Source organism: Urocitellus parryii, chromosome Y (genome assembly GCF_045843805.1).
Source record: "Urocitellus parryii isolate mUroPar1 chromosome Y, mUroPar1.hap1, whole genome shotgun sequence".
In the NCBI taxonomy this organism is placed as follows: domain Eukaryota; kingdom Metazoa; phylum Chordata; class Mammalia; order Rodentia; family Sciuridae; genus Urocitellus; species Urocitellus parryii.
In genome coordinates this window covers 20,601,920-20,626,894 of record NC_135548.1, presented here as the reverse complement: position 1 = coordinate 20,626,894, position 24,975 = coordinate 20,601,920, and the positions used below count along the sequence as shown (strand labels likewise).

General features: G+C 46.3%; 1 protein-coding gene across 1 annotated transcript in view; it reads right to left on the bottom strand.

Moving 5' to 3' along the window:
- Positions 1-13,038: 13,038 nt before the first annotated feature.
- The window catches only part of LOC144251099 (ankyrin repeat domain-containing protein 33B-like), a 70,864-nt gene continuing 58,927 nt past the window's right edge, over positions 13,039-24,975 (bottom strand). The window contains 2 exon segments of the mRNA XM_077794214.1: positions 13,039-13,533; positions 17,983-18,802. Of these exon segments, the coding sequence (XP_077650340.1) occupies positions 13,509-13,533; positions 17,983-18,802 (845 nt within the window). The 3' untranslated portion in view covers positions 13,039-13,508.

The window sequence follows — 24,975 nt, the reverse complement described above, 5'->3', positions numbered from 1 at the left end:
TTTTCCAGAAAAGCAAAAAAAATTAGAAGTTTCTTGAGCGCTGCTCAGGAGAGGGTGTGCCTGACCATCCCACCCACCAGCAGTGGAGTCTGCTGCAGGTCCAGGTGGCACTGTGGCATCGTTCATATGACCAGCCTTTCTGGTACCTTCTCCAGGCTTGTGTTCCAGGTGGCAAAACCAAGGCAAGCTGGTCAGGGTCAGCTTGTCCTCTTCCCTGAGGGCGAAGCCCAGCACCACATTGATGGGCAGAATTGGTTTCCTGGGATGCCAGGGCATAACCCTCAAGGCCCATGTTTCATATTTCTTAATCGCTGAAATGTAGGTATGAACAGAGGGTGTCTCTAGAGACCCAGACTAGGCTGGAAGTAGTGTCATTGAACACGCCACAGGAGTAGCCTGCCCCTGTTTTGTTGAAAGGACCTCCTGATGCCAGAGGCATGCCAGTTTTTCCAGAGGCACATTCTGTAAACTTCAAGCTAGATTGCACATGTGACTGTGGACTCTAGATCCCTGAAAGCAAGTGCTTTTCTGAATGAGTTTATCAATCGCCTACTGCAAGAATAATAGAGATTCTAATAAACTCCTGCATCAATTCTCATGTCTTGTTTCTCTCACATCTCAGATATTCCCTTTTACATTTTCCTGGGGTTTCCAGGTGGTTTCAGTAGAAATACAAATGTACATATGTGATGAATATTTTTCAAAAAATCATTTCCCAGTCACAGATCTGAACTGTTGAACACCTGGCAACTGGAGCATAATCATCTACTGAGATTGGCAAAAAAAAAAAAAATGGAAAAGCTTAATATAGTTGGTCGAAATGTATTACTTGGGCCCAGCTTCTGGGCTGGCCCTGTGCTGAGCAGGCCCATTGGGAACAGATTTTAAAGAGAAGTACTCGTAGTAAGCCTAGGGGTGGTAGTCCCGTAGGTAGTTCTGCATGAGAAGGTGTCCCAGAGGAAATCAGGAGGCAGACAACCCAGAGGTGCAGGACCAAATCCAAGTTTGAGCTGGGAGGGACCCCTAGAATTTTCTCCCTGGAAGCTGCAAGGTCAGGATGGACCAAGCTTGGGTGTGGCCGTTATGCACACAATGCAACTCCCTACAGCCCTCTCTGTCACATTCTGCTGCCTCTGGAAGCTGCTGTTTGTATGTGTGTGTGTGTGTCCTGTCTCCTGGGGACAGGGCTGAGGGTCTTACTCATTTTGTGTCATGGGGAAGTCAATATTCTCCATCAATCCACAGTGGTGGATGGAAACACCACACAAACATCAGACATGGACGGGACTGACCCCGGGGGTTTCCCTGTCACTAAGAAATACCATTGTCTCCTGAATTATTGGTTTCCTGCTGCTTCCATAATAGAGCCACAAACTGAGTGGCTCCAAACAACAGAGTCACATCCTTTGCCCATTCTGGAATCTGGATGTTGAAAGTCAAGGTGCTGGCAGGACATCTGTCCTCCCTCTGAAGGCATAAGAGGGGCTTCTTCCCACCACCAAGCTTCAGGCAGCCACCACCTTTGCCATTTTTTGGCTCAGAGCAACATAAATCTCATCTCAGACTCTGAAGTCAGATGGCCATCTGCTTCTGTGTGTATCTATGTCCAAATGTCCAAAAGGACACCAGTCATTAGATTTGTGCCTCCTCTGATCCAACGTGACATCATCTTCACCAATTACAAATGAAAAAAACCCTACTTCCAAATGAGGTCACATCTACAGGCAGTGGGAGGCAGTGCTTGAATTTTTTGGGGGGGACACTAGTCAACCCAGGACACCAACCTCTTGATAAACTCCTAGCAACACCAGTCCATTAATTGTTCCTTCAGTAAATCACCTTTTCATCACTGTACCTTCCATGCTCAGTTCATGGCAGTGCCACTGGTCACCAAGCAGAGCCATCTGCAGGGGTGGGGAGAGAAGACTAGAAGGGGGCACAAAGTGGCAGATGCCCCCCCCCTTTGCAGAGAGCTCTCTGCCCCTGGTTCCCATAGTTCATGAGCCTACCCTTGAGGGGAAGATGAGGGGGACATAAGCAGATGTGAACACAGGGAAATGGTGTTGAGGTTAGGAAGAGGACAGCTAATGGCACCCATTGCAGAAGCACACACTAAGCCTCTCAGGAAAGCCTCTCATTCTGCAGAAGAGGCAAGGAAAAGATGAGAGAGTGCACCACACAGGGCCAGCTGAAGGTGGTTCAAAACCATCTGAGCCTTGAAAGACTGAACTGAGAGTAGAATGGACTGCAAGTGGAGTTGTTCCAGCCAATCTTAGGACTTCCTCCAACACTGACCGGAGACAGACCTTGGAGGAAAAAAAAATCCACTTTACTTAGGTGTGGTTACCAACAGGGTGGGCTGGTGTAAGGTCATGGACCAGAGGATCAAGTCTTGGGTCACAAACTCGAATATTGACTGGAAGGGCACAAACACTTGCACAGAACTATACAACCAGTCCTGGCTCTTCCCTAAGCCCAGGTTCAGGCGTCAGGTAAGCACCCATGTCCACACGGCCACAAAGCTACAGGGTGAGATGTGCCCACCATTTGCAAGAGACCTGGCAATGGAGACATGGGAGTGACCTCCAGCCAAGGGGAGGGCACAGCCCGGGCGGGAGGAGCCTTGAGCTCAGACAGCCAGAGAATGAGCAGGGACTGTGGGGGAAAGACAGATATTGTTGACCTAGCAGGTTTGTAATGAATTAATTATTTTCAAAACATCTGCCTCCTGCCTGGACAGCTCACGGTGTTCTTCCACTGTTCTGCATATTTCCTGACTCCACAGATGCTGCGCTGGTTAAATGCTTCTTTTTACAAACTCAAAGTAAAGTTTTTCCCCACAAGACTTGGCATCCTGCTGGCCTCTGCAGGATAAAAACAAAACAAAACAAAAACCCAGGCATTTCGTAACCCTCCCAGGAGGCCTCTATAACCACATGCTCCTGAAGAACAGGGAGGTGAGTGGGTGATGGTGGCAAACCATGAAACTTTGATTACCTGAAATGTCCACAGAATGGTTATATTTGTCAGGGTTCTCTGGAGAACCTGAACCAATAAGATGTTGTAGATAGACAGTCATGTACCTCATAGCAATGTTTTGTTCCACAACGGGCCACATATACAGTGGTAGGCCTATAAGCCTCTATTGCAAAGGGATGTGGCTGCCATCTTGGTTTGTGTAGTGCATTCTAAGGTGTTTGCAGATAACAAAATCACCTATGGATGCATTTCTCAGAATGTATCCCTGTCCTTAGTGGCATGTGACTACATACACACATACACACACAGAAACTTTTTTTAAAGAATTGGCTTATGAACTATGGAGACTGGGCAAATTCTCTATTTGCAGGGTGAGCTGGTAGGCTGGTAGCCCCAGAAGAGCTATGTTGCAGTGAAGTCTTGGTGCTCTCTTCTGCAGAATCCCCTGTTGCTCAGGCAGCGTGTGCGGGTTTTGTTCTGTTCAGACCTTCAATAGATTAGAGGCAGTCCGCCACTTTATGGAGGGGAATCTGTTTTACACAAAGGTCTTCAATGTAAATGTAAACCACATCCCAAAACACCCTTGCAGAAACATCTAGAACAATGTTTAACCAAATATCTGGGCTCTACAGACCAGCCAAGTTGACTCATAAAATTAAGCATAGAGTCCATTGCAGGGCTGGGGTTGTGGCTCAGTGGTGAAGTGCTTGCCTTGTATGTGTGAGGTACTGGGTTTGATCCTCTACACCATATAAAATAAATAAAATAAAGGTATTCTGTCCATCTACAACTAAAAAATGTATTAAAGAGTCCATTGCAGGTCATTGTTCTTTGAGTCTCCAAGCATCTTAAGTCTGTTTTTATATCGGTCCTAATGAGGTGACTTCACACATTCTGCCTAACGTTGAACTTGCTCTTTCAAACAGACTCTCTAAAATTCAGTTAAGGGCAAGAGAAAATAATTTCCCCTTATTCTCCCCTTTAATCCTAAATATTATATATCCAACTGCCTTGCTTTAAAAAAATCCAATTTGTCAACCAGAAAAGACCCAACACTATCTGATGTTATGAACTAATATAATCTGGAGGATTTGGGACTCAACCCAGAAGACCTGAACAGCTTTTTGATTACATTTCAACATTGTCATTGTCCAATGCCACTGGTCACTTCAAAGAGAAAGTCCAACATTTTATAGCATAAGGGCTCAGTTTCCTGTGCAAATTACCCAAAACCTGCAGGCGTTCCTCTCACAGAGAACACGGAACACTATTGGAACTATAATGACAATGTTCATCATCCCTGGAGCAGTGGTAATCATCTGGGGGTTATGTTGCTGCCCAGGGAATTTGGGCAAAGTTTGGAGACATTTTTAGTTGTGAGAACTAGTTGGCACAGGAAGGAGGGGGACCTCAGCACTGAGGGGTGACCCATAAGTATGTGGCTTTCCCTGAGTTCTTGAGTCCTTCTAGGAAATTACTGGAGCTGAGGACAGTTTGGAGAACACCCTCCCCCCAGCATCTGATGATGCTATTTCATCAGAAGTGAGCATGTCTTGGGGACTGTGCCCCCACACCTTGCAGTTTGGCTAACTCTGGACCCCCAATCCTTTTGCAAAGCAGAAATGAAGACCTGAGTATCAGATGGCCCCATGGGCCACCTCAGGCCCTCAAGGATCAGGAGGACATCACCCTCTGTGCTTGGTCTAGGTAAGGGATCCCACATTAGATCCCCTCACGGGGGATCCAATTAATTTATGGAGGGTACAGGGAAACCAAGGGCAGTGGCCTGTGGCTTAGTGAGACTGAACATGCATTTTTTAGCCCTGGCTTCCCCCATACAGCCTATGCTTCTTTAAGAAAATCAACTTCTTTAAGAAAGTAGCATAAGTTTTATTTGCCGATGAATGAGAAAAGAAAGATAAAAAAATTAGACACATGTTCTGTTGGATGCAGCCTCCATGTCTATATGCCAGTGCAGGCTCCACCCCTGACGATCTGCAGGGCCAGAGCTCAGGACCACTGGTTCTGGAGCTGAAGAGATTCTTGCAATGGGTCTAAAGCTTTTCCTCCCAGTTCCAAGTGGTGGGTTATGGGAGGGCAGGTGAGAGAATTGTCCTTCTTCTCCTGGGAGGTCCAAGGACAGGACTCCTGGTTGCACACAGGGCTCCGGGGAGATGATGACTCCTCCTGGCAGACACCTGCCACCATCTCACCACAACTGGAAAGATATTGGCCCAGACCATTCAGGACACTGTCCCTGTGTGAAGGACCCCCCAGCACATATGGCAAGGTGGAACGTAGATTCTTTGGGAACATGATTGCACAGGGGAGCAAGGAATCAAGGACCCCTCTCTACCTGTCTGAAGACCATGCATAGTTAAGAGCAGCTCACTGGAGTTCATACAGGGCCTGTGGCTGAGCAGGTTGGCCTGATTCTCCCTGGGGAGACGTTTATGGACATCCTTAGAACTCAGAAGGACTTAAAATATGTGTCACCCTGATAAAGCCAGTACTGTGCTTCTCTACTCTGTATCAGGCTTTGCTGGGGGCCTTGAGAGATGCTCTTGATCACTTGGAGGGCAGGGAGGCAGGAAAGACATGGGGAACCTCCAGGACCATCAGTCAAGGCAATGGGCACAGAATCTGCTGAGGTGATCCCTCTGTAGCACAGGCACTGGCATTCAGTGTTCACTGATTCATGCGCAAAGCAGGATCACAAGGAAAGCACGCAGCCAGGATCAAACCCGTCACTCTGTCTCCAAAGACTTTCTGCACATAGCTTAGGATATGTCTGTTGTCATCTAGTTTAATTAAGCAAGCCAAGCATCTTCTTCCTTGTATGTTTTTCTGGGAAAAGAGCCAGGTTGGATCTAATAAAGCCAGTATTTTCTACATTGCCATTATTTCAGAGATGATTTAGCTTATTTCAATTGTCATTCAACATCCCCCTAGTCAAATGCCAGCACCTCCATCAACATGGCCTCATCTGCAATGTCTGGAGAGGGGTTTGGTAGGACAGTTGCTCTGCCCAGGCCAACAGGTAGCAGGCCATTTCTGAGCCCTGAACAGAAGAGTCCACCTCAGGTCAGTAACTGCTCCAAACAGGGGCAGCCTCTGCTTACCTCCCTAAAGGGGGCTTGCTCCTGGAAAGGACACAGCTCAAAAGTGTGGGTCAGAAGCCACACAGCTAAAGCTGGGAGGGGGGTTCCGCCCTGTCTAGCATTCAAGAGGCTTCCGGATAGAAGCACAAAGGGTCACAAGACCCTCTCCTTGCTCCTGCCCTGTTGTGGGATGCAGGGGCTTTAGCCCTGAGGACACCAAGTACATGTTGAGCAGGCACAAGCTGTGATCCATCTTTAATTTTTGGATAAAAAGATGCAGGAAGCCATGAATGTGGCCTGTGTGTAGTCAAGGAGCCTTTGGAGCTGACTAATGTGAGCAGGTGGGTGTGGGAGGTGGAGGACCATGTTTCAATCTCCACTCACATACCTGGGATCCTGACTCAAGAGGTGGATGTCTCTGTGGTCATCCCTGGAGTCTATGGAAGTCCATTATTTAGTCTGGAGTCTGACAGAAGAAGGTAGGACACAACCGTTCAGTGGCCACCAACTTGTTAATACCTTACTATGATTTCTATGTCAATTAATTACATCATGAAAACCCTAAAAGTGGGAACAATCCTTGCTGAAATGGACACTAAGAAGTTCAGTGATTTGCCCCTGGGACCCCATGGCCAGTAGGGGGCAGAGCTGACCTGTGGCCTCTGCCCTATGAGGTCCAAGCTGCCCTTTAGGGGATGAGAGCTGGACTCAGTTCATGGCCCCAGCTCAGCAGAAAGCCAGGACACCTCTCCTGCAACACATAGTTGAAATGGAGCAACTCTTATGGTGCAAGCCCCACTCTAGAACCTGGGAAGGGGAAAGATGGGGCTCCAGCTCCCTAGGAGGTTTTGCTAGGTGTGGGGTGGAGGCCAGGTAGGATAACACAGAGAGTGCCACTGGGGAACAAGTGAGATGGCAGAAAGACTGAGTCAAGCTTTTGCTGGGTGTCCAGAAGTGGACCTAAGGAGAGCAGAGCTAGGACCCGGCAGACCTGTGTCACAGGGAGAAGCACAAATCCACGAGTCTGCTGGGAGACCCTTCTCATCCTCTCATCCCCTCTCATCTTCAGGACATCCCCAACACAGGGAGCACAGCAGGCTGCTCCCCGCCTACCTCAAGGCCAGGGAAGGAGGCTGGGTATTTCTCTAGGTGCAGCAGAAAGGAGTGGCAGGTTTTGAGCTGGAGGGCAGCAGGGACGGATTCATGGTTTTCTGCCTGGGAGGACTGAAGCTTGGACCCTGATGGCAGCCAATGACAGGTGAAGGATTTGAGGTACATTTTACAAATTAATATGGTGTAAGACCTGAACCTAAAATTAATATCGCATGCCTCCTCGACTGCTGATAGAACCAGGAGAGACCATTATGGTCCAACCACATTCCATCCCCCACTCAGCTTGTGGACAAATAGCCAGCAGTCTTCCTGTCCCACGACCAGACACAGGGCCTGCTAATCCCTGCAATTTCCCAAAATGCCAGTCACATCTTCTTGCAGAAACCAGCGGGTGCCCACCTCCTGGCATGCCCTCTGCCACTGGCTCCCCATGTGGTCCATTGTGGCCTGCAGGGTCTTTCTCGCCCAGGCTGTGAGCATTTGTGGTTCTATCTGCTGCTCTCATCTGTCCAGTGCTGTGTGCTCCACTCACAACCCAGGTAGGAATCCCTCCCTAACCACAGGTGGACAAGAATTAGTCCAGGCAAGGAAGGCACTCAGATTTGCATCCAGTGGGCATGAAGGGGTCAAGAGCCCTCCAGGCTCTGAGTCAGCATCCTCGGGTGGCGGTGTCCCCACAAATATCATTCAAGTCCTAACCTCTGGTACCTGTGTGAGCTTATTTGGAAATAGGGACCTTAAACATGTAATACACTTAACACATGATCCCACTCAGGTAGGGTGAGGCTAATCCAATGACTAGAAAAGCGAAATTCAGACACAGACACAGTAGATGGCCACGTGGTGACAGGAACACATGGGAGCAATATTGCCACAAGTGAAGGAAGGGTAAGGATTATGAGCAGCCATTTAAGCATGCAGAGGCAAGGAAGGACCCTCCCCATGGGCTTCTGAGGGAATGTGGCTCATTGAACTTCTGGCCGCCATTACAGAAAAAATACATTTCTGTTGTTACAAGTCATCCAAGTTGTAGTGATTTGCTGTAGCAATCCAAGGAATCCAGGTGGGGCCCAAGAACACACATTTCTGACAATTTTCTGGGTTTGTTGATACTGCTTGGATCACCATTTGAAGACCACTGGTTCAGGTAATGGGGGTTAATCTGGAAGAATGTGGAGGTTGCCACAGTGTATCAAGGGCCTCCTAGCCCCGAGTCCAGGACTGGGACAGAGAGTGGAGTCCTGCTCTCAGGGCTCAGTATGAGGATAGGGGCATTCAGACCCAGTACCTATAGAGCCAGGGATAGGAAGAGGACAGGTGTGGCATTTCCCGCCCCTGACCTATTCCTGTCACCCCAAGAAGACACTGCACTTAATTCAAGGGAGTAGAATGCATCATGCACAGGGAGGCCATGCTAGTAGGATGGGGACAGGAAGGGCCTCTCATCTGCACCTGCACTTAGTCACCTAAGGCTGTGACAGGTCAGGGATGCACCATGGGGGAGAAAGGGTAGTGGGTGTTCAGAGCAGATCCCTTTGCAGGATCCAGATTGGACATAGTGAGCCCAGGCTGTTGAGTGGCTTCACTAACGGACTCCTTTGACCTGGAAATAAGGACAGTCCCCTTTCTACTATAGGGAAATGGCTTCCTCACCATAGTCTGTGAATCTAGTCCCTATCCAGACTCTCACCCAGCTGTGACACTGACCAGGCTTCTGTCTTAGTAGGAGGTAAAGACAAGGTAAAGTCATCTCCTTGCAGCTAATTTCTTGATATTCTTTTTTTTTTTTAAATCACACTTCTGAAATATCAAGGTGGACTTGAGTTTTATTCACATATTTTTTTCTAGCTAGGAAAACATTCAACTTTTGTTCAGTTTCTGTTGATTTTTTTAAAGAGAGCAGGGCAGAGTTGAACACAGTAGGGCAACAAGAAGCATGCAACATAGGTGGATGGTCAGCGGTGTCTGCCCTGCTCATGGCCCTCTGGGCACTCTCCACACCTGCTCAGAGAACCATCTGGCCAACCCTCCTGTAGGGGCAGTGACCCCTGAGGATCACAGAGCCACTGGCTGCAAGCTGGCAATCTACCTGAGCAATTTGCACTGACAGCTGTGGGCAGACTGGAGGCTCAGGACTGCCTTTCATGGCCCTGGCTGGAAACTTGTCCAGTCCTCACCGAGGCACACAGCAGGCATGACCTGTGAGCCAGTGGTAACAGAAGTTCTGTGGTGAACCAGGGGCAAGGGCGCCTGCATGCAGAAGCCTCCACGGACATTCCTGACCACACTATGCAGGCACACACTCCTCCCAAGGCCACTGGACAGGGTGAACCCCCAGGGAAGTGCTGGCCTATGTCTACCCACCACACTCCCAGCTTGCAGGGGGGGAGCTTAGTGCTTCCAGGCCCTCAATTATTCCAGCCAGATACCAGAGACAAGACCACCGTCTTCCTCTCCCTGCCTCCCCCTCTCACTTTTCATGTCCCAGTTCTCAGACTGTTTTACAAGGTCCATTCCTTGTCTGTTAACTTCTCATTTAGTATTTCCTCCCACCAAATACATCGTTGAATATTTTATAAGCAAGCATCAATTACCTCCAATTATGATTCTACCCTAGGACAAAGTTTTGTTTAAAGTTAAAGAGGAAATCACCTATTTGGGTCCTTCCTTAAAAATCATGTATTATTATGATGTTTAATGAGTTGGACTTTAGACTTCCTAAGATCAGAGTAAAACTTCCAAGTAAATATGAACTAATTATTTCAAGTCCTATCAAAATAAACTAATTCATAATAAGGTGTGGGGGGGCACTAGAGAAGATTAGAGTGACTTTAGGTAGAGAGGAATGAAGGGAGGGGAGGGGGTGTGGAATAGGAAGGATAGTAGAATGCAACAGACATTATTACTCTATGTATACACATGACTGAATGACTGATGTGATTCTACCACATGCAGAGTCAGAAAAGTGAGAAATTTTACCCCATTTAAGTGTGATATATCAAAGTGCATAAATGTATTCTACTGCAATGTATAACTAATTAAAACAAAAAATATAAAAATCAACCTAAATGATGAAGTATTTTTAATTCTTTAAGCTAAAAAGAAAAAAAAAATACATGCCTATACATCATTAGAAGAAACTATAGAAAAATTAAACTGCTGATTTGGGGTAGAAAGGGCCTCCTTAGAGAAACACAAAATGTAAATATTAAAAAAGCTTGACAAATTTGATTTAAATTATGTTTACTTACAAAAGGTATCCTCTTCAATTCCTCAAATACATAGCAAACCTTAAAAAAATCAGCAAAAATGGTGCTAAACTGTAAAATAAAAAATGAAGAACAAATATAAATAAGAAATTTAGGAAACAGAAAATAAAAATTGTTGGAGAAACATGCAAAGATACTCAACCTCACCAATAACTGGGGAAATGAAAATTTTAATTTTATTAAAAAATTTTAATTTTATTAAAAAGGCTGGGGCTGTGGATCAGTTGTTAAGCACCCCTGGATTCAATCCCTGGTACCCAATCCCCAAAAAGTTTATAAAATACTTTTTAAATTATTTTAAAAGGTCCCCCAAAACACATCCAGCATACCATACAGGTAAAAGGAAGCTCTATTTTGCTTCTGTGTGTGATGTGAATTCCTGCCTATGGGAGCGTCTGAGAAACACCATCTCAATTCTCCATCATTTCACTGTATGAGAAAGTATTCATGGGGAATTGACATATTTTAAACACTTACCTTGGAAAAATTAAGTGAAAGAGTGTGGAAAAAGTACAAATCTGATTCAATTAAAATATCACATGAAATATACTATATATATATATATATATATATATATATATATATATATATATATATATATATATTGTAATTTGTACACACAAGTTTATTCAAATATCACATGAGAATATATTTCTTTTGCAAGTGGTTTTAATTCTTTTGCCACAATTTCCCCATGTTTTTACACTACCACATCTTTTTTTCTAGACATAAAATATTCAATAGTATTTGTCATAAGTTAAAAATGAAAAAAACATTCTTTCTGTTGAAAATATCACATTTAACTTAAAAATCATGAACTTTTGAATATCAATAATTGATGTTGCTGGGGAGGGGGGTCACATTTAGATGAAGGTCCCAAGATAGCCCTGAGATCTAAATAAGAAAATATCTCTTATAAAACTGTAACAAAACTCTCACCTTAAAATAAAACACTCTGAAATGTATACAATTATATCCATATTCAATAGTTTTACAGTATCAAGTCTGGGTTTACAGAAATAATTAAAAAACATAGCTTTACATCCAGAAAACAGGTTATAAGACCTATTTGTACCAAAATGACAAAATTTGAAACCCAGCACCCTGTGCAAAAGTCTGTTCCATTCCTAACCCATCACAAAAACACCACTGCTTAAAAACACAGATCCTGGGACATCCAGTAAAGGCCATCTGTCATCTGAGCAAAGAAAATCCCAGTAAAATTAGCTCTGACTCTTCATTTTATCTGATTCAAACCAAGAGTCTGAATCCACTGAGGGTTCCTGGGATTGCTGGGAACCATTCCTGGGAGTGTGGTATCATGCACTTGGTTCCCATTGAGTGTAACCATATTTAAGTGGTTCCAAACCAGCTTCTAGAACTCGTAAAGGATGGTCAGGTGCCTTGATCAAGGCAGAGAGATCTCACAGACCCGGCCGAAGTGGCTTTGATCAAACTGCCTAGGTCATCTTTCAAAAAGAGATGTTACCTGGACTCCGAAGGAGCCCTCAGGTTTATGATTCTTCTGACCAAGCGGGTCACCTAGACACTCCCTGGGAGCCACTGTCACCTTTCCAGGCAATCTGGTCTCTCTTGAGGTAATCTGTGTGTACCTGGTGTGCGTGTACGTGTGTGTGCCTGGTCACCTCTGCACATAGTCACCCTATCACACACTGTGCTTGTTGGCACACAACAGGGGTGCACTTTGCACAGAAGTCTTATTGCAGGCAGAGTGAAGAAACTGAGTGTGAGCACTGGCATTCAATGTCCTTGAAAATCAGTCAAATCAATGCAGGTAGTTGTTTTGTTTTGTTTTCTCGTGTTTCTTTAAATTAAAAAAAAAGCAGAGGCTTTTTTTAGCCACTTATTTTAAAATCTTAATGAAGAAATGTGAACCCAAGGGCACAGAAATGACTCGCTGACTCAAGAGTTATTATATAGGTGCATAAAACAAGTTCTAAATGCGTCCAGAGGTGGGAACTTGAACAATCAGCATTTTAGGAAAAAACTAGTTTTGTTCTAAGTTCTTTGTGGCTAATGTCATCCGCTGTGAAAGTTCCACATGCCTCAATAACCGTGACTGGCTTGTTATAAGGATCTATTGTGATCGACACTTTCTGTTTCCTATGAATCTTAATAAAAACAGGATCAATGTTCCATCCTTTCTTTCCCTAGAAGATGGAGGCCCTCCTGGTGACTGTCTGGCTCAAAGTGTGGGAGGGTGTGCTTCTGGTGGGCAGCAAACCAAGAACGAGGCAGCAGGGTCCAGAATTCAAACAGCTACCTGCTGTGGAAGACCAGGATCCTGAGGAAACACATGGAAGATAGGTGACTTCTCAAGTACTGTAAAGAAAAAGTACTTGATCACATAACAGACCAACTGTGCTGGGAGTGCACAGTAGTGCCTGACCACTCCGATCCGAGTGGAAAGCAAACGTAGTGTTAACGGTACACCCGGAGACTCGCATCAGGATGTAACTCACTCTCCAGGGCAAACTTAGGTCAAGGCAAATTATACAAAAAGGGTCTTCTAGCTTTAGGAAGTGTGGACAGGGGGAGCGTGCAGGGCACTTCCTACCCTCTCCTTGCTTTGGGCTCACTCCCTCACTCTCCAAGAGTCATTTCTTCATGGAACTTGGGAGTCCTGTGGCTTCCCAACTGAGATGGCAGCCTTTCTATCACTTCAGGCCGTAATCTGGCCCCCTCCTGGGCCTCTGTCTCACCCACAGCAGCCTCTACTCCAGAGGTCTGGTTACTGCTGACAGCAGGGAAGGAATGAACAGAGGCATCACAAATCCCATTTTCCAGCCCATGTCACAAACTCTTCTGAGCCATGTAGTAAGCTGTCATCTCAGGAGTGCCCAAAGCAGAGGTGGTGATGGTCTTGCAATTCTGAGGTATCTAGCTGCTGGGAATCTGCTAGGGTAGCCCGAGAGGCTGCACCATGATATCCGTGATTCCCAGGATGTCCATGATGTGACATGGGCACTTCTCTACAGCAAACAGAGTGGAGCAGCTCCGACTTTCCTGGCTCCTTCTTGGTAGGCTAGTACAGGGCCACCTGCAGGAAGCTTAAGCACACAGCAAATGGGAAAAACCGCATCAGCATCACTCTGTACCTGCAGCGTCAGACCTGGCGTAGCCAGCTCTAGAGGTAGAAGCCATGAAGAACCCATCTGTGTTGTCAAGTAGCCACCTCTTCTCACACAGAAGCGACTTCACAGCCACCCACAGCCAATTCCTCTGCCAGGGTCCCCCAATCTCCAGTAACCAAGGAAATCTCTGCCAAAGGGTAAGTTCCAGAAACCTCACTTAAAATCAGCAGCATTAACAAGGTTTTTGAAATATTTTTTCTGTCCAGTTTAATCATAATTTACTCAAGCTCTAAAACATATTAAAATATACTTCAACGTTCTCCTAACTATATTTATATATAAATCCCTGAGAAGATACCTGTCAACTTGAAATTCACTATTTTCAGTTAATAAACACCCTGGGTGCAAGCAGAGGCCTCAAGCCTGCGCCCTCTGTGCTGTCCCATGTCAGGAGAGCAGACCAGGCCACCCTTCCTAAAAGTGGGAGGGGTTGGGTGCTGAGGCGGGACCCCAGTGCAGGAGCGGCGGGGCCTGCTGCTCACTCATCCTTGGGGAATCAGAGGTCCTGACCTGACAATGCAGCAGGGCCACCATAATGCTTCTCAGGAATCCCTGTTCTGATTATTTTAGACCTCAGGACAGCTGATGCCAAAGATGAGCAAGGAGTTTAACCAAACTGGGAGAGAAAACAGGCCAAGAAAGAAAAGGAAGGGGGAACTAAAGAGAAGGTAAAGAGGATTTCAGGGAAGGAATGTGAAAGCTGGAGGGGACACTGTGGTGGGTCCTCGCCCATCAGTACCTGATGATAAATGGAGGGCGGAGCCTCAGTGACGAGGTGCCGCTGTTCAAAGCAGTAAAAACACACACAAATGATTCCAGCTGGACTGTCAGGGAGACCAGGGGTGGTTTCTCTCCGCCTCAGGGACCAGACAATCATATCTTCTCTGCAAATCCCATACCCAGAAAAGGTCACCCAAACAATGTTGCCTAAGAAGGGACTGGCTCACTGAGCCCCACAAGCCTCCTCAAGGTGACCCAGCTTACTCACTCTCTCAGTGGAGCTAATCACAAGCCCAGCTGCTGCCCCCACCTGCCTCCCCCACCCTTCTCGCAGTGACACTATCAAGCCTGGGTAGGAGGGTCCCACTTGAGGATATCTGTCCTTGTGCTCCCACAGATCCACAAATTGAGAGACTCCAAAGACCACCTGCTGAGAAGCATCCAGACTTCTCTTCCTGACCTCCTGCACTGCCTGCCCAAGACTGGGCACAGTGTCCACTGGCTGTCATGTAACCCACTCCAAAGAGGCCGAGAAAACAAGTGCAAAAGCCTCTTCCTTAGAGAGAGGAAAGAGGGGAGAGACATTGTCCTTGAAGGAAAACACTGCTGGCAAATATGCTTCCACACAGCCACAGTGACAAGTGCTGGGCACCTGGTCCAGAAGCCACCTGGACCCCACCCGAGGACATCCCAGAAAAGGGCCTCCCCAGGCAGCCCACAGTGACTTGATTCTGGAGATAGGGACTGGTGAGAGTTTGTACCAGGCTCTGCATGGACACTTCCTGCACTTGAGTCCTTTGGGCTTCACAGATAAGTTCTTCTGTCTGGGGGTTCACCTCAGCTCCCCTCCTGCCAGTCAGCTCTCCCACGAATCTGTCATTCTTACTTCATGAATCCTACCAGGTCATGGCGACTCCCATGGAACAGGGAATGTGGCGGGTTCACCTTCAACTCTGCCAAAGAAACTGCTGGGCTGACCCCAGTTTGCTGGCCTAGTAGACTTTCTAAATGCATGTATCTCTAGAGCTGTCTTGTGGACACCAGCAGTATTGCTGGCCAGGCCCCATGATGGTCAGGTGTGTCCTGTGCAGCTGATCAAGGCTGAAACAAACAGGAGAGGAGGCCCCAGAAGAGAAACTGAAGAAATCACCTGTCTCACTATTGACAGTCCACCCATCACTGGACACTAACAATGGGTCGTGTGAGATAGGGGGCCGGATGGGACCAGGAATGTGCACTTCTGATCAGATAGCAGCAGAGACATGGCTTGATGGGGTGCGGGGCTCCATACCATTCCCAGTGCATAGGTCCCATGGTGGTTAGCAAGTAGGATTACGTGGCAATGCAGTGGCAGGCAGATGCTGAATCAGCCAGAACACACACTGCCTAACAATGACAATGACAATTGACATTCTTACAAAGTTAGAGTCTTTTGTGGGAGCTCAGGATGGGTGTCCAGGAAGAGCAACCCCTAAGTGAGAGGAGAAGCTGCAGTTCACAACACAAGCTGCAGTGTACTCTCCTGGGAACTCAAACACTGGGGTTCTTCTCCCCCAGAACAACACAGTGCCAGCCTCTGCAGTAGGGGTAAAGGCAGGAAATGTTGACAAACTGCCTGGTGGTCCTCAGGGCACTCAGTATTGAAAGCCACGTATTAGAGGCCATTTGGCACTGCCTGGCTGGGCACTCAGCTGATGAGGGAGGAGCTTGTGGCAAGTTAGGTGAAGCTGTGCATTCTACAGACATGGCACGGAGATGCCACAATGCCAGGGACCCAGAAAATTCAACCTCCAAAAATAACTGAGGTCAAGAAGATGTGGTCAAATCCAATTTCCAAGCCACAGGGGTGATCCACAACCAACTAATATGCGTAGTTCTAAAGGTGGGTCCAGGATTCTGTGGCATTCATCTTGATGTCTTTCTGGGATTAAGGAGAAACATGCTAAAATCTGATTCTGAAACTCAGTATTTTTATCTCACCAGTCTCTCCAACAGCCTAGGCCCAGCCTTATGATCTGATAAGTGGGGAAGGGCTAGTGTGAGATCCCTGATTGCTCAACACCCCGAAGGTGCTGATGGGAAGCCGCAAGGAGAACCCAGAGCCACCCACTGCCTGCATCATGAGACAGATAAGTGCATGTCAGCACATATCCAGGGTTATAGTAAAGAACTTCCACAGCCTATGATAGTTTCTGAATCCATGGTTCCCAGTATTTCAATTAAATATTTAAATAAAGTGCATGTATAACAGATACTCTAAGATCCAGTAAGAATTTCTCAGTCTTTGGATATAAAAGCATGAACAGAAAACTCCCCTGAGAGTTCAGGGCCCAGGCAAATCACATCTGCATCCTGCCAAAGTCCCCACATCCTGGACATCTCATACAGTTGGCATGAGGACAAACTAAAGATCAGGGACAATCATCAAAGGAGAAATAAAAATAAACTCCACTTGAGCCTGGATGAGAGGGCTGCCCTGAAAATGCCAAATACTCCTAGAAATTTGCCCAAAACAAACTTGTTAAAACTCAGTTCTAGCCCCCCTGTTCCTAAAAATCACCCTCCTGCCCCCTTCAGCAATTCCATCCCTCTGGGATCCTATGTTTCGTGAATTTTTACATTTTAAGGATATACAGATTTGACTTATCTAAGAGCACGTAAGACTTAATTTTGTATTTCCAGTAATCATTTGTTGAGCTCACCCCACTTATTAAAAGACAATTTTTCTCTTATATCCAATAAAAGATTTCCTATGCAGTTTTTCCAAAGCCCCCTGTTTAAAATTAGTCTAGCAAGAAATGCAGTTAATGCATTGTTTCCTAATAATTCGACAATGATTTTCATTATTATTACTGTATGAGCAAGAGAAATTTAAAATAAGATACTGAAATCTGAACTATTTCATTTGATAATTTTGCTGTAAAAGTCAATGCTTCCATCAAATAAAAACAAATATTCAGCATCAATTAATCAAATAGGAAAATCTACACCAAAGCACACCCACAATGAGATGGAAAGGCAAAAGCCAAAACCAATGGCAAAAAGGAGAATCCCGTGAATTATGTGAATTCATACAGCTCTCACAAATATTTATTTCTAGATACAGCATTTTAAACCAGGGGTCTTCAGACTCATATATTAAAACTGCCTTAAATACAAACATCCTCATCACCTGAAAAATGCTGCAGATTGGTATATAATGATTAAAAGTACAAAATTATGCAAAAAAACCCCGCCCTTTGATAAATTGGTTTTTAAAAATTCTTAATTGAGGTTCTCTAAAGGGAGACATTAAGTGTATTGCCCGCTAGGTGTATTGATTGCTAGGGGAAGGAGGGTTAGGCAACTCAATAGTGCTGTTCCCAGCTCCCTCTTGGGAACACTTGACCACTTCCTGTCATCCCAGAAGGCAGCTGTCAGGAGAGGTGGCGCAGCTTGGTATGAGGGCACTGTAGGAGCCTGGTGCGCACCTGAGCGCCCAGCCAGGGGACAGCCTCCCCAGCGCCACTCCACATTCTCCAAGGTCATGCCCCCGCCCCCACCCTCCTGCCCGCTGGGGCTCTACGCCCCCCGCAGCGCTAGCCCGACATAGGCCCTCTGCCCATCGACCCCCTTCATGTCGTTTTCCTCCAGCGCGGTGCCCACTTTTTATTCTGAGCTTCCTCCTGGCGCTTCCTCTCGGCCTCTTCTGCCTTCTTCTTTTCTTCCTTGGCCTCCTTGTACCGCCACTTGGGGATCTGCAGGTGGGTGCTGTCCTTGGCGCTGCCCTTGCGACCTACGCGCTCTGGCTGGAAGGTGGGCGCAGGCGCCTTGCTGATGCAGACCCTGGGGACCACCACACGCGGCCACACACTGCTCCGGTGCAGGAGCTGCAGGGGCATGAGGCTGGCCTTCCGCCAGGCAGAGGCTGACTCCTGGGCCCCTGGAAGGTAGGGAGACGGGGGACTGAGTCTTGGAGCCTCCTCTCTGGAGCCCCCCACCACCTCAGAAGTCCGAAATTGCTGTTCAGCACCTTCTGCCTCGTCCCTCTCTTGGGCAAGGGTGCCCTGGTCCCCCTTAACAGCCAGGATTTCCTGCACTGCCAGCCGCCGTTTTCCAACACAGGGAAGGTCCTCAGGACACACAGTTTGGCAGATGATGGCCACAGCAGGACTGTAAAGGCTTGTGGTCATCCTGACCATATGGTCAAGGACGCCCCCATCCTCCAGGCCCCGGACTGAGCGCGGGGTCAGCGCGGACCGCATGAATTCAGCGAGCCTCTGCAAGCAGTTTTTGGAGGCTGCAGGCTTCAGAGCCACCTCTGGGGTCAGCAGCAGCTCTGGCCTGTATTTCTCCCCAAACTGTTCAGGGCAGTGTCGCTCCAGCAGCCTCTGCATGAGTCGGACAGCCTCCACCCTGCCTGTGTAAGCAGCCCACTCCTGGGGTGACATCCCACGGTGGCTGTCCCGGGCATGTACATCTGCCCCTGAAAAACAAGAAGCACAAATGGGTGGCTGTAGCAGCAATTCACAGGCAAAGAATGGAACAAAGGTAAACTTTCCAAAACCTAATAACAAGCTCTATCCTGGACCACTGCCACCTGCATGTGACAGTCACCTACTGCATTTACCACTGCAACAGAAAAGGTATCTCATGCATCATTTGATGCTTTTGTCTTTTCTAAATTAAAAAAAAATGTCTAAATCTAAATCATGATTTTTTTTTAAAGAAATAAAATTCCAGCTGGGTGCAGTGGCTCCTCTCCTGAATCTCAGCAGCTCAGGAGGTTGAGGCAGGAGGATTGATTGCAAGTTCAAAGCCAGCCTCAGCAATAGCAAGGCACTAAGCAAGTCTGTGAGCCCCTGTCTCTAAATAAAATACACAACAGGGCTGGGGATGTGGCTCAGTGGTTGAGTGCCTCTGAATTCAATCCCTGGTACCCAAAAGAAAGAAAGAAGATTCCACAGCTCTCTGCCAATGGAGACATGACTAGACAACAAAGATGTCTCGAGATCACTTGATGATGCAGCTGGAGTGCTCTAAATGCTAATGGTAACAGTCACTTGCAAGGCACTTGGTACCATCTCTTCTGTCCTGTCATTTGGAGGGCTGCTGTAGGTCCTCTTTTGTGGGAAATGGTAGTCTTTCACCCCTCCCACTGGGGAGTTAACTGGCTGGGGGACTGCAGCCCATATTCCTAAAGACCAGACGGTGCGCTATTCCAAAACAGAGGCCATATCTTATGCATTTTTCTTCTGCAACACATCTAATCCTGGCAGGTGTGAGGCATGCCTGTAACAAAGGTTCATGACAGAATGAATGATGGTCATGGTGGCTGGGGACCTGCCTGGGCTGCAAAGCTGGCAAGCTCCAGGGAGTGGAGAGCTCCAGGGAGCGCCTTGGGTCCCCTGCACTCAGCTCTGTGTGCTAGCAACCACCCAGCAGGGCAGGTGTGATGGTCAGTATTCTGTGTCAGCTTGGCTACACTAGAACATCCAGTGCTTTCATCAAACACTAATCTAGGTGTGGCCTGAAGGGATCTTGTAGCTTTGGCTAACACCTTCTAATCAGTTAACTTTAAGTCCAGGAGATCAACCCCAAAGAAGTGGCTGGGCCTCATCCAATCATTGACTGCCTTAAGAGCAAAGACTCAAATTTCCTAGAGAAGAAAAAGTTCTTGTTGCCTTCATATATGAATATGCAACAGCAAATCCCATCGTTATATATAATTATAATACACCATACTACAGTGATGCAGCCACATCAATGTTTATAGCAGCTTAATTCACAATAGCTTATCAGTGGAACCAACCTAGATGCCCATCAGTAGATGGATGGATAAAGAGACTGGTATGTATACACAATGGACTGTTTCTCAGCATTAAAAAAGAATAAAATTATGGCATTTGCACGTAAATGGATAGAGCTGGAGAATATCATGCTACATAAAGTAAGCCAGTCCCATAAAATCAAAGGCAGAATGTTTTCTCGGATTAGTGGGTTCTGATTCATAATGGTGGGGGGGCATGGGAAGAATGGAGGAACTTTGGAATGGGCAAAGAGGAGGGTGGGGGAGGGAAGGGGGTGTGGGGCAGGAAAGATGGTGGAATGAGACAGACATCATTACCCTAGATACATGTATAATGGCACGAATGGTACAACTCTACATCGTGTACAACCAGAGAATTGAAAAGTTATGCTCCATTGTGTACAATGAATTGAAATACATTCTGCTGTCATGTATAACTAAGCAGAATAAATAAAACATAGAAAAATTATAATGCACCAACAAAAAAACATGGAATAAAAGAAAAAGTTCTGCCTCTAGACTTCAGTATTAACTCCTACCTGTGGGCCTAGCCTACAAATTTTAGACTTACCAACCCCCACAACTACATGAGCCAATTCCTTAAAATAAATCTCTCAATTTATGCACCCTATCAGTTCTGATTCTCTAGAGAATCTTTAATGATGTATCCCCAACGTCTTCCTGAATGTCTCTCCATTCTACCCACTACCCCCGCCCCTCACATACAAACATTCCAACATTAAACTCCAAATCGTCCTGGTGAAATATGCATAAATTTCAACTTGGCAATGTAAAAATTATTACAAAGTTGCTGTTAATCTTGGTCCAAACTCAGCCTCACATACAGTTAGAAATCATTCAGGATTTCAAGTCCCATTAGTCATATCTCCACTGGAAAAGCAATGTGAAAAACTAGGGCAATTATCTATTCTGTGAGCTCCCTGGAGAAAGGCCTGGCAGAGGCAGCTTCATTTATATCCCACACAGACCCAGGTGTTGACATGCGGTGGCTGATCAATACGTGCTGAGTTGAGAGAGGCGGGGGGCACTGCCACTTCCCTGCCCTGCCAGCCCATAGTGGCCTCAGAGCCAGGCAGACCTGGCTCACCTGAGCTCACCTGCTAATGGTCTTAATTCTGTGACACATTAAAGAATAGCCATCTTACAAGAGTGGTAATTATTTGGAACCAGAAATCAGGAGAACTCATTAGTTAGAGTACAATTTATAAACTGACTAAAATGAAAAGGGGGCAGTAAAAATGTCATTGCAGAAAATAGATGACACATTAAACCTTAATTAATTGCATGTCACTTAAAAAAGGAACAAACTGCAAAATTAAAATCTTAATGAACACTGCGTGAAAGAGACATTTTTCAAATGCTAATGGAAAACGAAAGGAACAGCTGTCCAGAGCGCAGCGTCCTTCTTCCTGTTGTCCCCCACCTTTTCAAAATGCTCAGAAAATATAAACACCCCAAAGAACAAGAGCCATTGTGACTGCCATGCAGTTTTAAGATCTGAGCGGTGCTTAATTAGGGATTCACTTCCTCAGAAACCACTGCTAAGGGTGACATTGATGGCCAGGACATAGCAGGTAAATTATGAATGACAAGCACAGTTACCCTTCAGTGTCCAGAGGGGATTGCTTCCAAGACCCCCATGGACACCAAATTCCAAGGATGCTCAACTCCCTTGTAGAAAATGGCATGATCTTTGCATATAACCCATGCACTTCCAGACACCAAACCATTTCTAGGTTACTTATAAAACCTAAGGCAAGGTAAATGCCATGTAAGCAGTTGCTAGGCTGTATTGTCCAGTGACCAGTGACAAGGTAACAGGTCTGTACCGGTTCCATACAAATGCATTTTTTAGAGATATTTTATATCTGTAGTTGCCTGGAACAGAACCCAGGACATGGGTTCTCAGAAACTCAGGTGCAGAAAAACATTCAGGAAACAAAGATCACCTCATCTAAAGAACTTAGAAAGGCATGTTTTTATATGTATTAATGGTTGCACACTTTACTTTTCAAATTATCACAGGATGACTGTTTTGCAGTTAACTCCTGGGTAATCTTCCTAAGCTAGACTCACTCCATGTTGAAGGGTCTGTCAATCTACAAGAAATGCTCAGGCTGTTGGGAACTTTCAGTGCTTTAAGTTCTCCTGATGTGGATATGTTTAAATGGAAATAAGAAACATAAAAATAGTTGAGAATTGTAATCTAACTTAGTAGTTAGAAAAGGTCTCATCTTTATTTTAGACAACATAGAACCAGCTGGGAGGGAGAAACATATCTAAGAACAAAAAGATCTTCTCTTTTTTTCATCCTTTCTCACTTATTAGTTATAACAATAGTCGCCATTCCCCCCCCCAACCCCCGCAGAGGATGTTTGCAGTGCCTGGGACTTTGTGGCTGTCATGACTGGGGATACTTCAGCCATCTAGAGGGTAGAGGCCAGGGACATCACTGAACAACCTACAGTTGTCAGAACCTCCCCCCCCACCCACAACATGAACTTATCTGGCCCCAAATCTCAAAATCATGCCAAGGTTAAGAAACCCCTGAGTTACATGCTTACTGCCCTAGTAAGTTAAAGGTCTCATCACAGGATATTTTTCAAAGAGAAAAATATGCCTTGCTCTTTTATTCACTTAATGAATAACTACAGAATACATAAACTCCCTAATAATGGTAACAACACAATCCTAAGTGGCATGTCCTGATGGCAGGCATCTAGGGTGGCCCTGGCAAGAGAGAGCTCCCTCTCTCAGAGCCATCACAGCTTCCATCCCAGAAAAGAGCAAACCGCAGTCCAGAAAGGCAAGTGATTGCCACAGGTATGGAGCTGGTCGAAGCCTGCTCCCTGGCTTTCTGTGTCACTTACCCTCAGCACAGTGCAGGAGAGGGAAGCCCGAGGCATGGACAGGCAGGGTCTGTGCCTACAAGGGCTCCAGACTTCACTGGGGGAGAACTCCCAGGGGGGACAGGGAAGAGCGTCTACAGACCCAATGTCTAATCTGTAACCACAGCTGGTGGGATGCAGGTGACCTTAACACCCAGCCCATCGCCCCCAGCACCATCTCCCCAAGAGATGTGGAGGGCATTTCTGAGATCTTATAAATACTTCAGCAAATGCCGGAAACTTCTAAGAGACCCAAAGAAGACGAAATGACAATGATAGTGAGATTGAGCCCCTCGTGTTTTCCAGGGCGATTAGAAGGCAATTGACCTCCCACCAAAAAGAAAAAAAAAAGTTGGTAATTCAAATTAACTTGTTGGGAAAAATGCATTTGATATGACTGACACCATACACTGTCAGTAGAAAAAGTAAATTACTAACAATCTGCACTCGATTAAAACTCAATCCAAAAGGAATGAAAGCAGATGAAGCTTCTGCCACTCACAAGAGCATCCTACAATCACCATTTAACTAGGAGGGACCACTTCTCACTGACACAGGACAGGTAGGGCCTAACCTCTGCTGAAACTGAGCTTTTAAAAACTAAAACTGCCACTGAATCAAAAGCACAACCAATGGGATCAATTTTAATTATGATCCTTTTATATTTCTAAGTAGATTTGCAATCTTCAAAACCTCCATCCTTGTTCTTTGAGTTTATTTGTCCTATAGCATCCTGTAAGACTCGGAGTTTAAAGCAGGAGGAAAAAAATTAAAAGTTGTAAATCCCCAAATCCCAGATGGATGAAAGAAAAACAAATTCAGGTCAGGGTGCACCACACAATGCCGAGTCATAAACAATACATGAAGACAAACTGTCACAGGCCAGAGGCAACTGGGAACACATGACAACTAGACAGGGAGCCAGCTCGGGTCCTGGGACAGAGAAGGCGTATTAACAGAGGAGACGGGATCTGGAAGAGCTCTGATGGCATTGCCAGGAGAACCACCATCTGAATGTTGGTCCCCCCAGACTTCATAGTGTGGCACTCCATACCCAAGGGGATGGTATAAAGAGGTGGGGGCTTTAGGAGGTGCTTGGTCACAGGATGGCCTCAGGAATGGGATTGGTGCCCTCATGCAAGAGGCCAGAGGGTGCCCCCAGCCCTTCCAATAGGGGAGGACATGACAAGAGGAAACAGGCCCCCAGTGGACATCAGTCTGCTGGTACCTGGAGCTTGGCTTCCCTGCCTCTGAACAGTGAGCAATAAACATATTGTTTATAAATCATCCCATCTGGTATTTTGCTATAGCAGCAAGAATGGACTAACAGAGGGAAAATGTCAGCTCTTCAGGAACTCGTAGCACTAAGCAGAATTGGCTGACCCCCGTGCCACAGCCAAAAATAAAGATAAATTAAGGCAGTAAATGAATACGAGCAACAGCTATTGGATATTGAGTGCATTACATGTACTTAGACACATCTTCTCCCTTAATTCTCCAAATAACCTGGTGAGGTGGCACTAAAGACTATCTCTGACCCCAGTTTCAAGGCAGGAAAAGAATTAGAGGTTCATCAGAAGGAATTTGGTTTAGTAGCTCATTAAAACGGCATAGCCCTTGAGAGTTTAAAAAGTAAACTATTTCGTCCTCAGGGAGGAGGGACCGAAAGAGGTCATTACCCCCATTTTGCAGATGGGGACCGGTGAGTGTCTTCTCCAGGCTGACAAGGACCTAAGGGACAAAGGGGGCTGCCCTGTTGATCCCAAGCTGAAGCCTGGAACTTTCCACTGACTCTGAAAACTGCCACACAACACTTCATCCTGCAGCTCCAACTGCCAGCAAGCAGGAGGCAGCCTGGTCTGGACCACCCCTCCTGTGCCCACTCCAATAGCCGTGGGACCACCCAGGGCCAAGACCAGAATGCACATTTCTGAAGAGCAG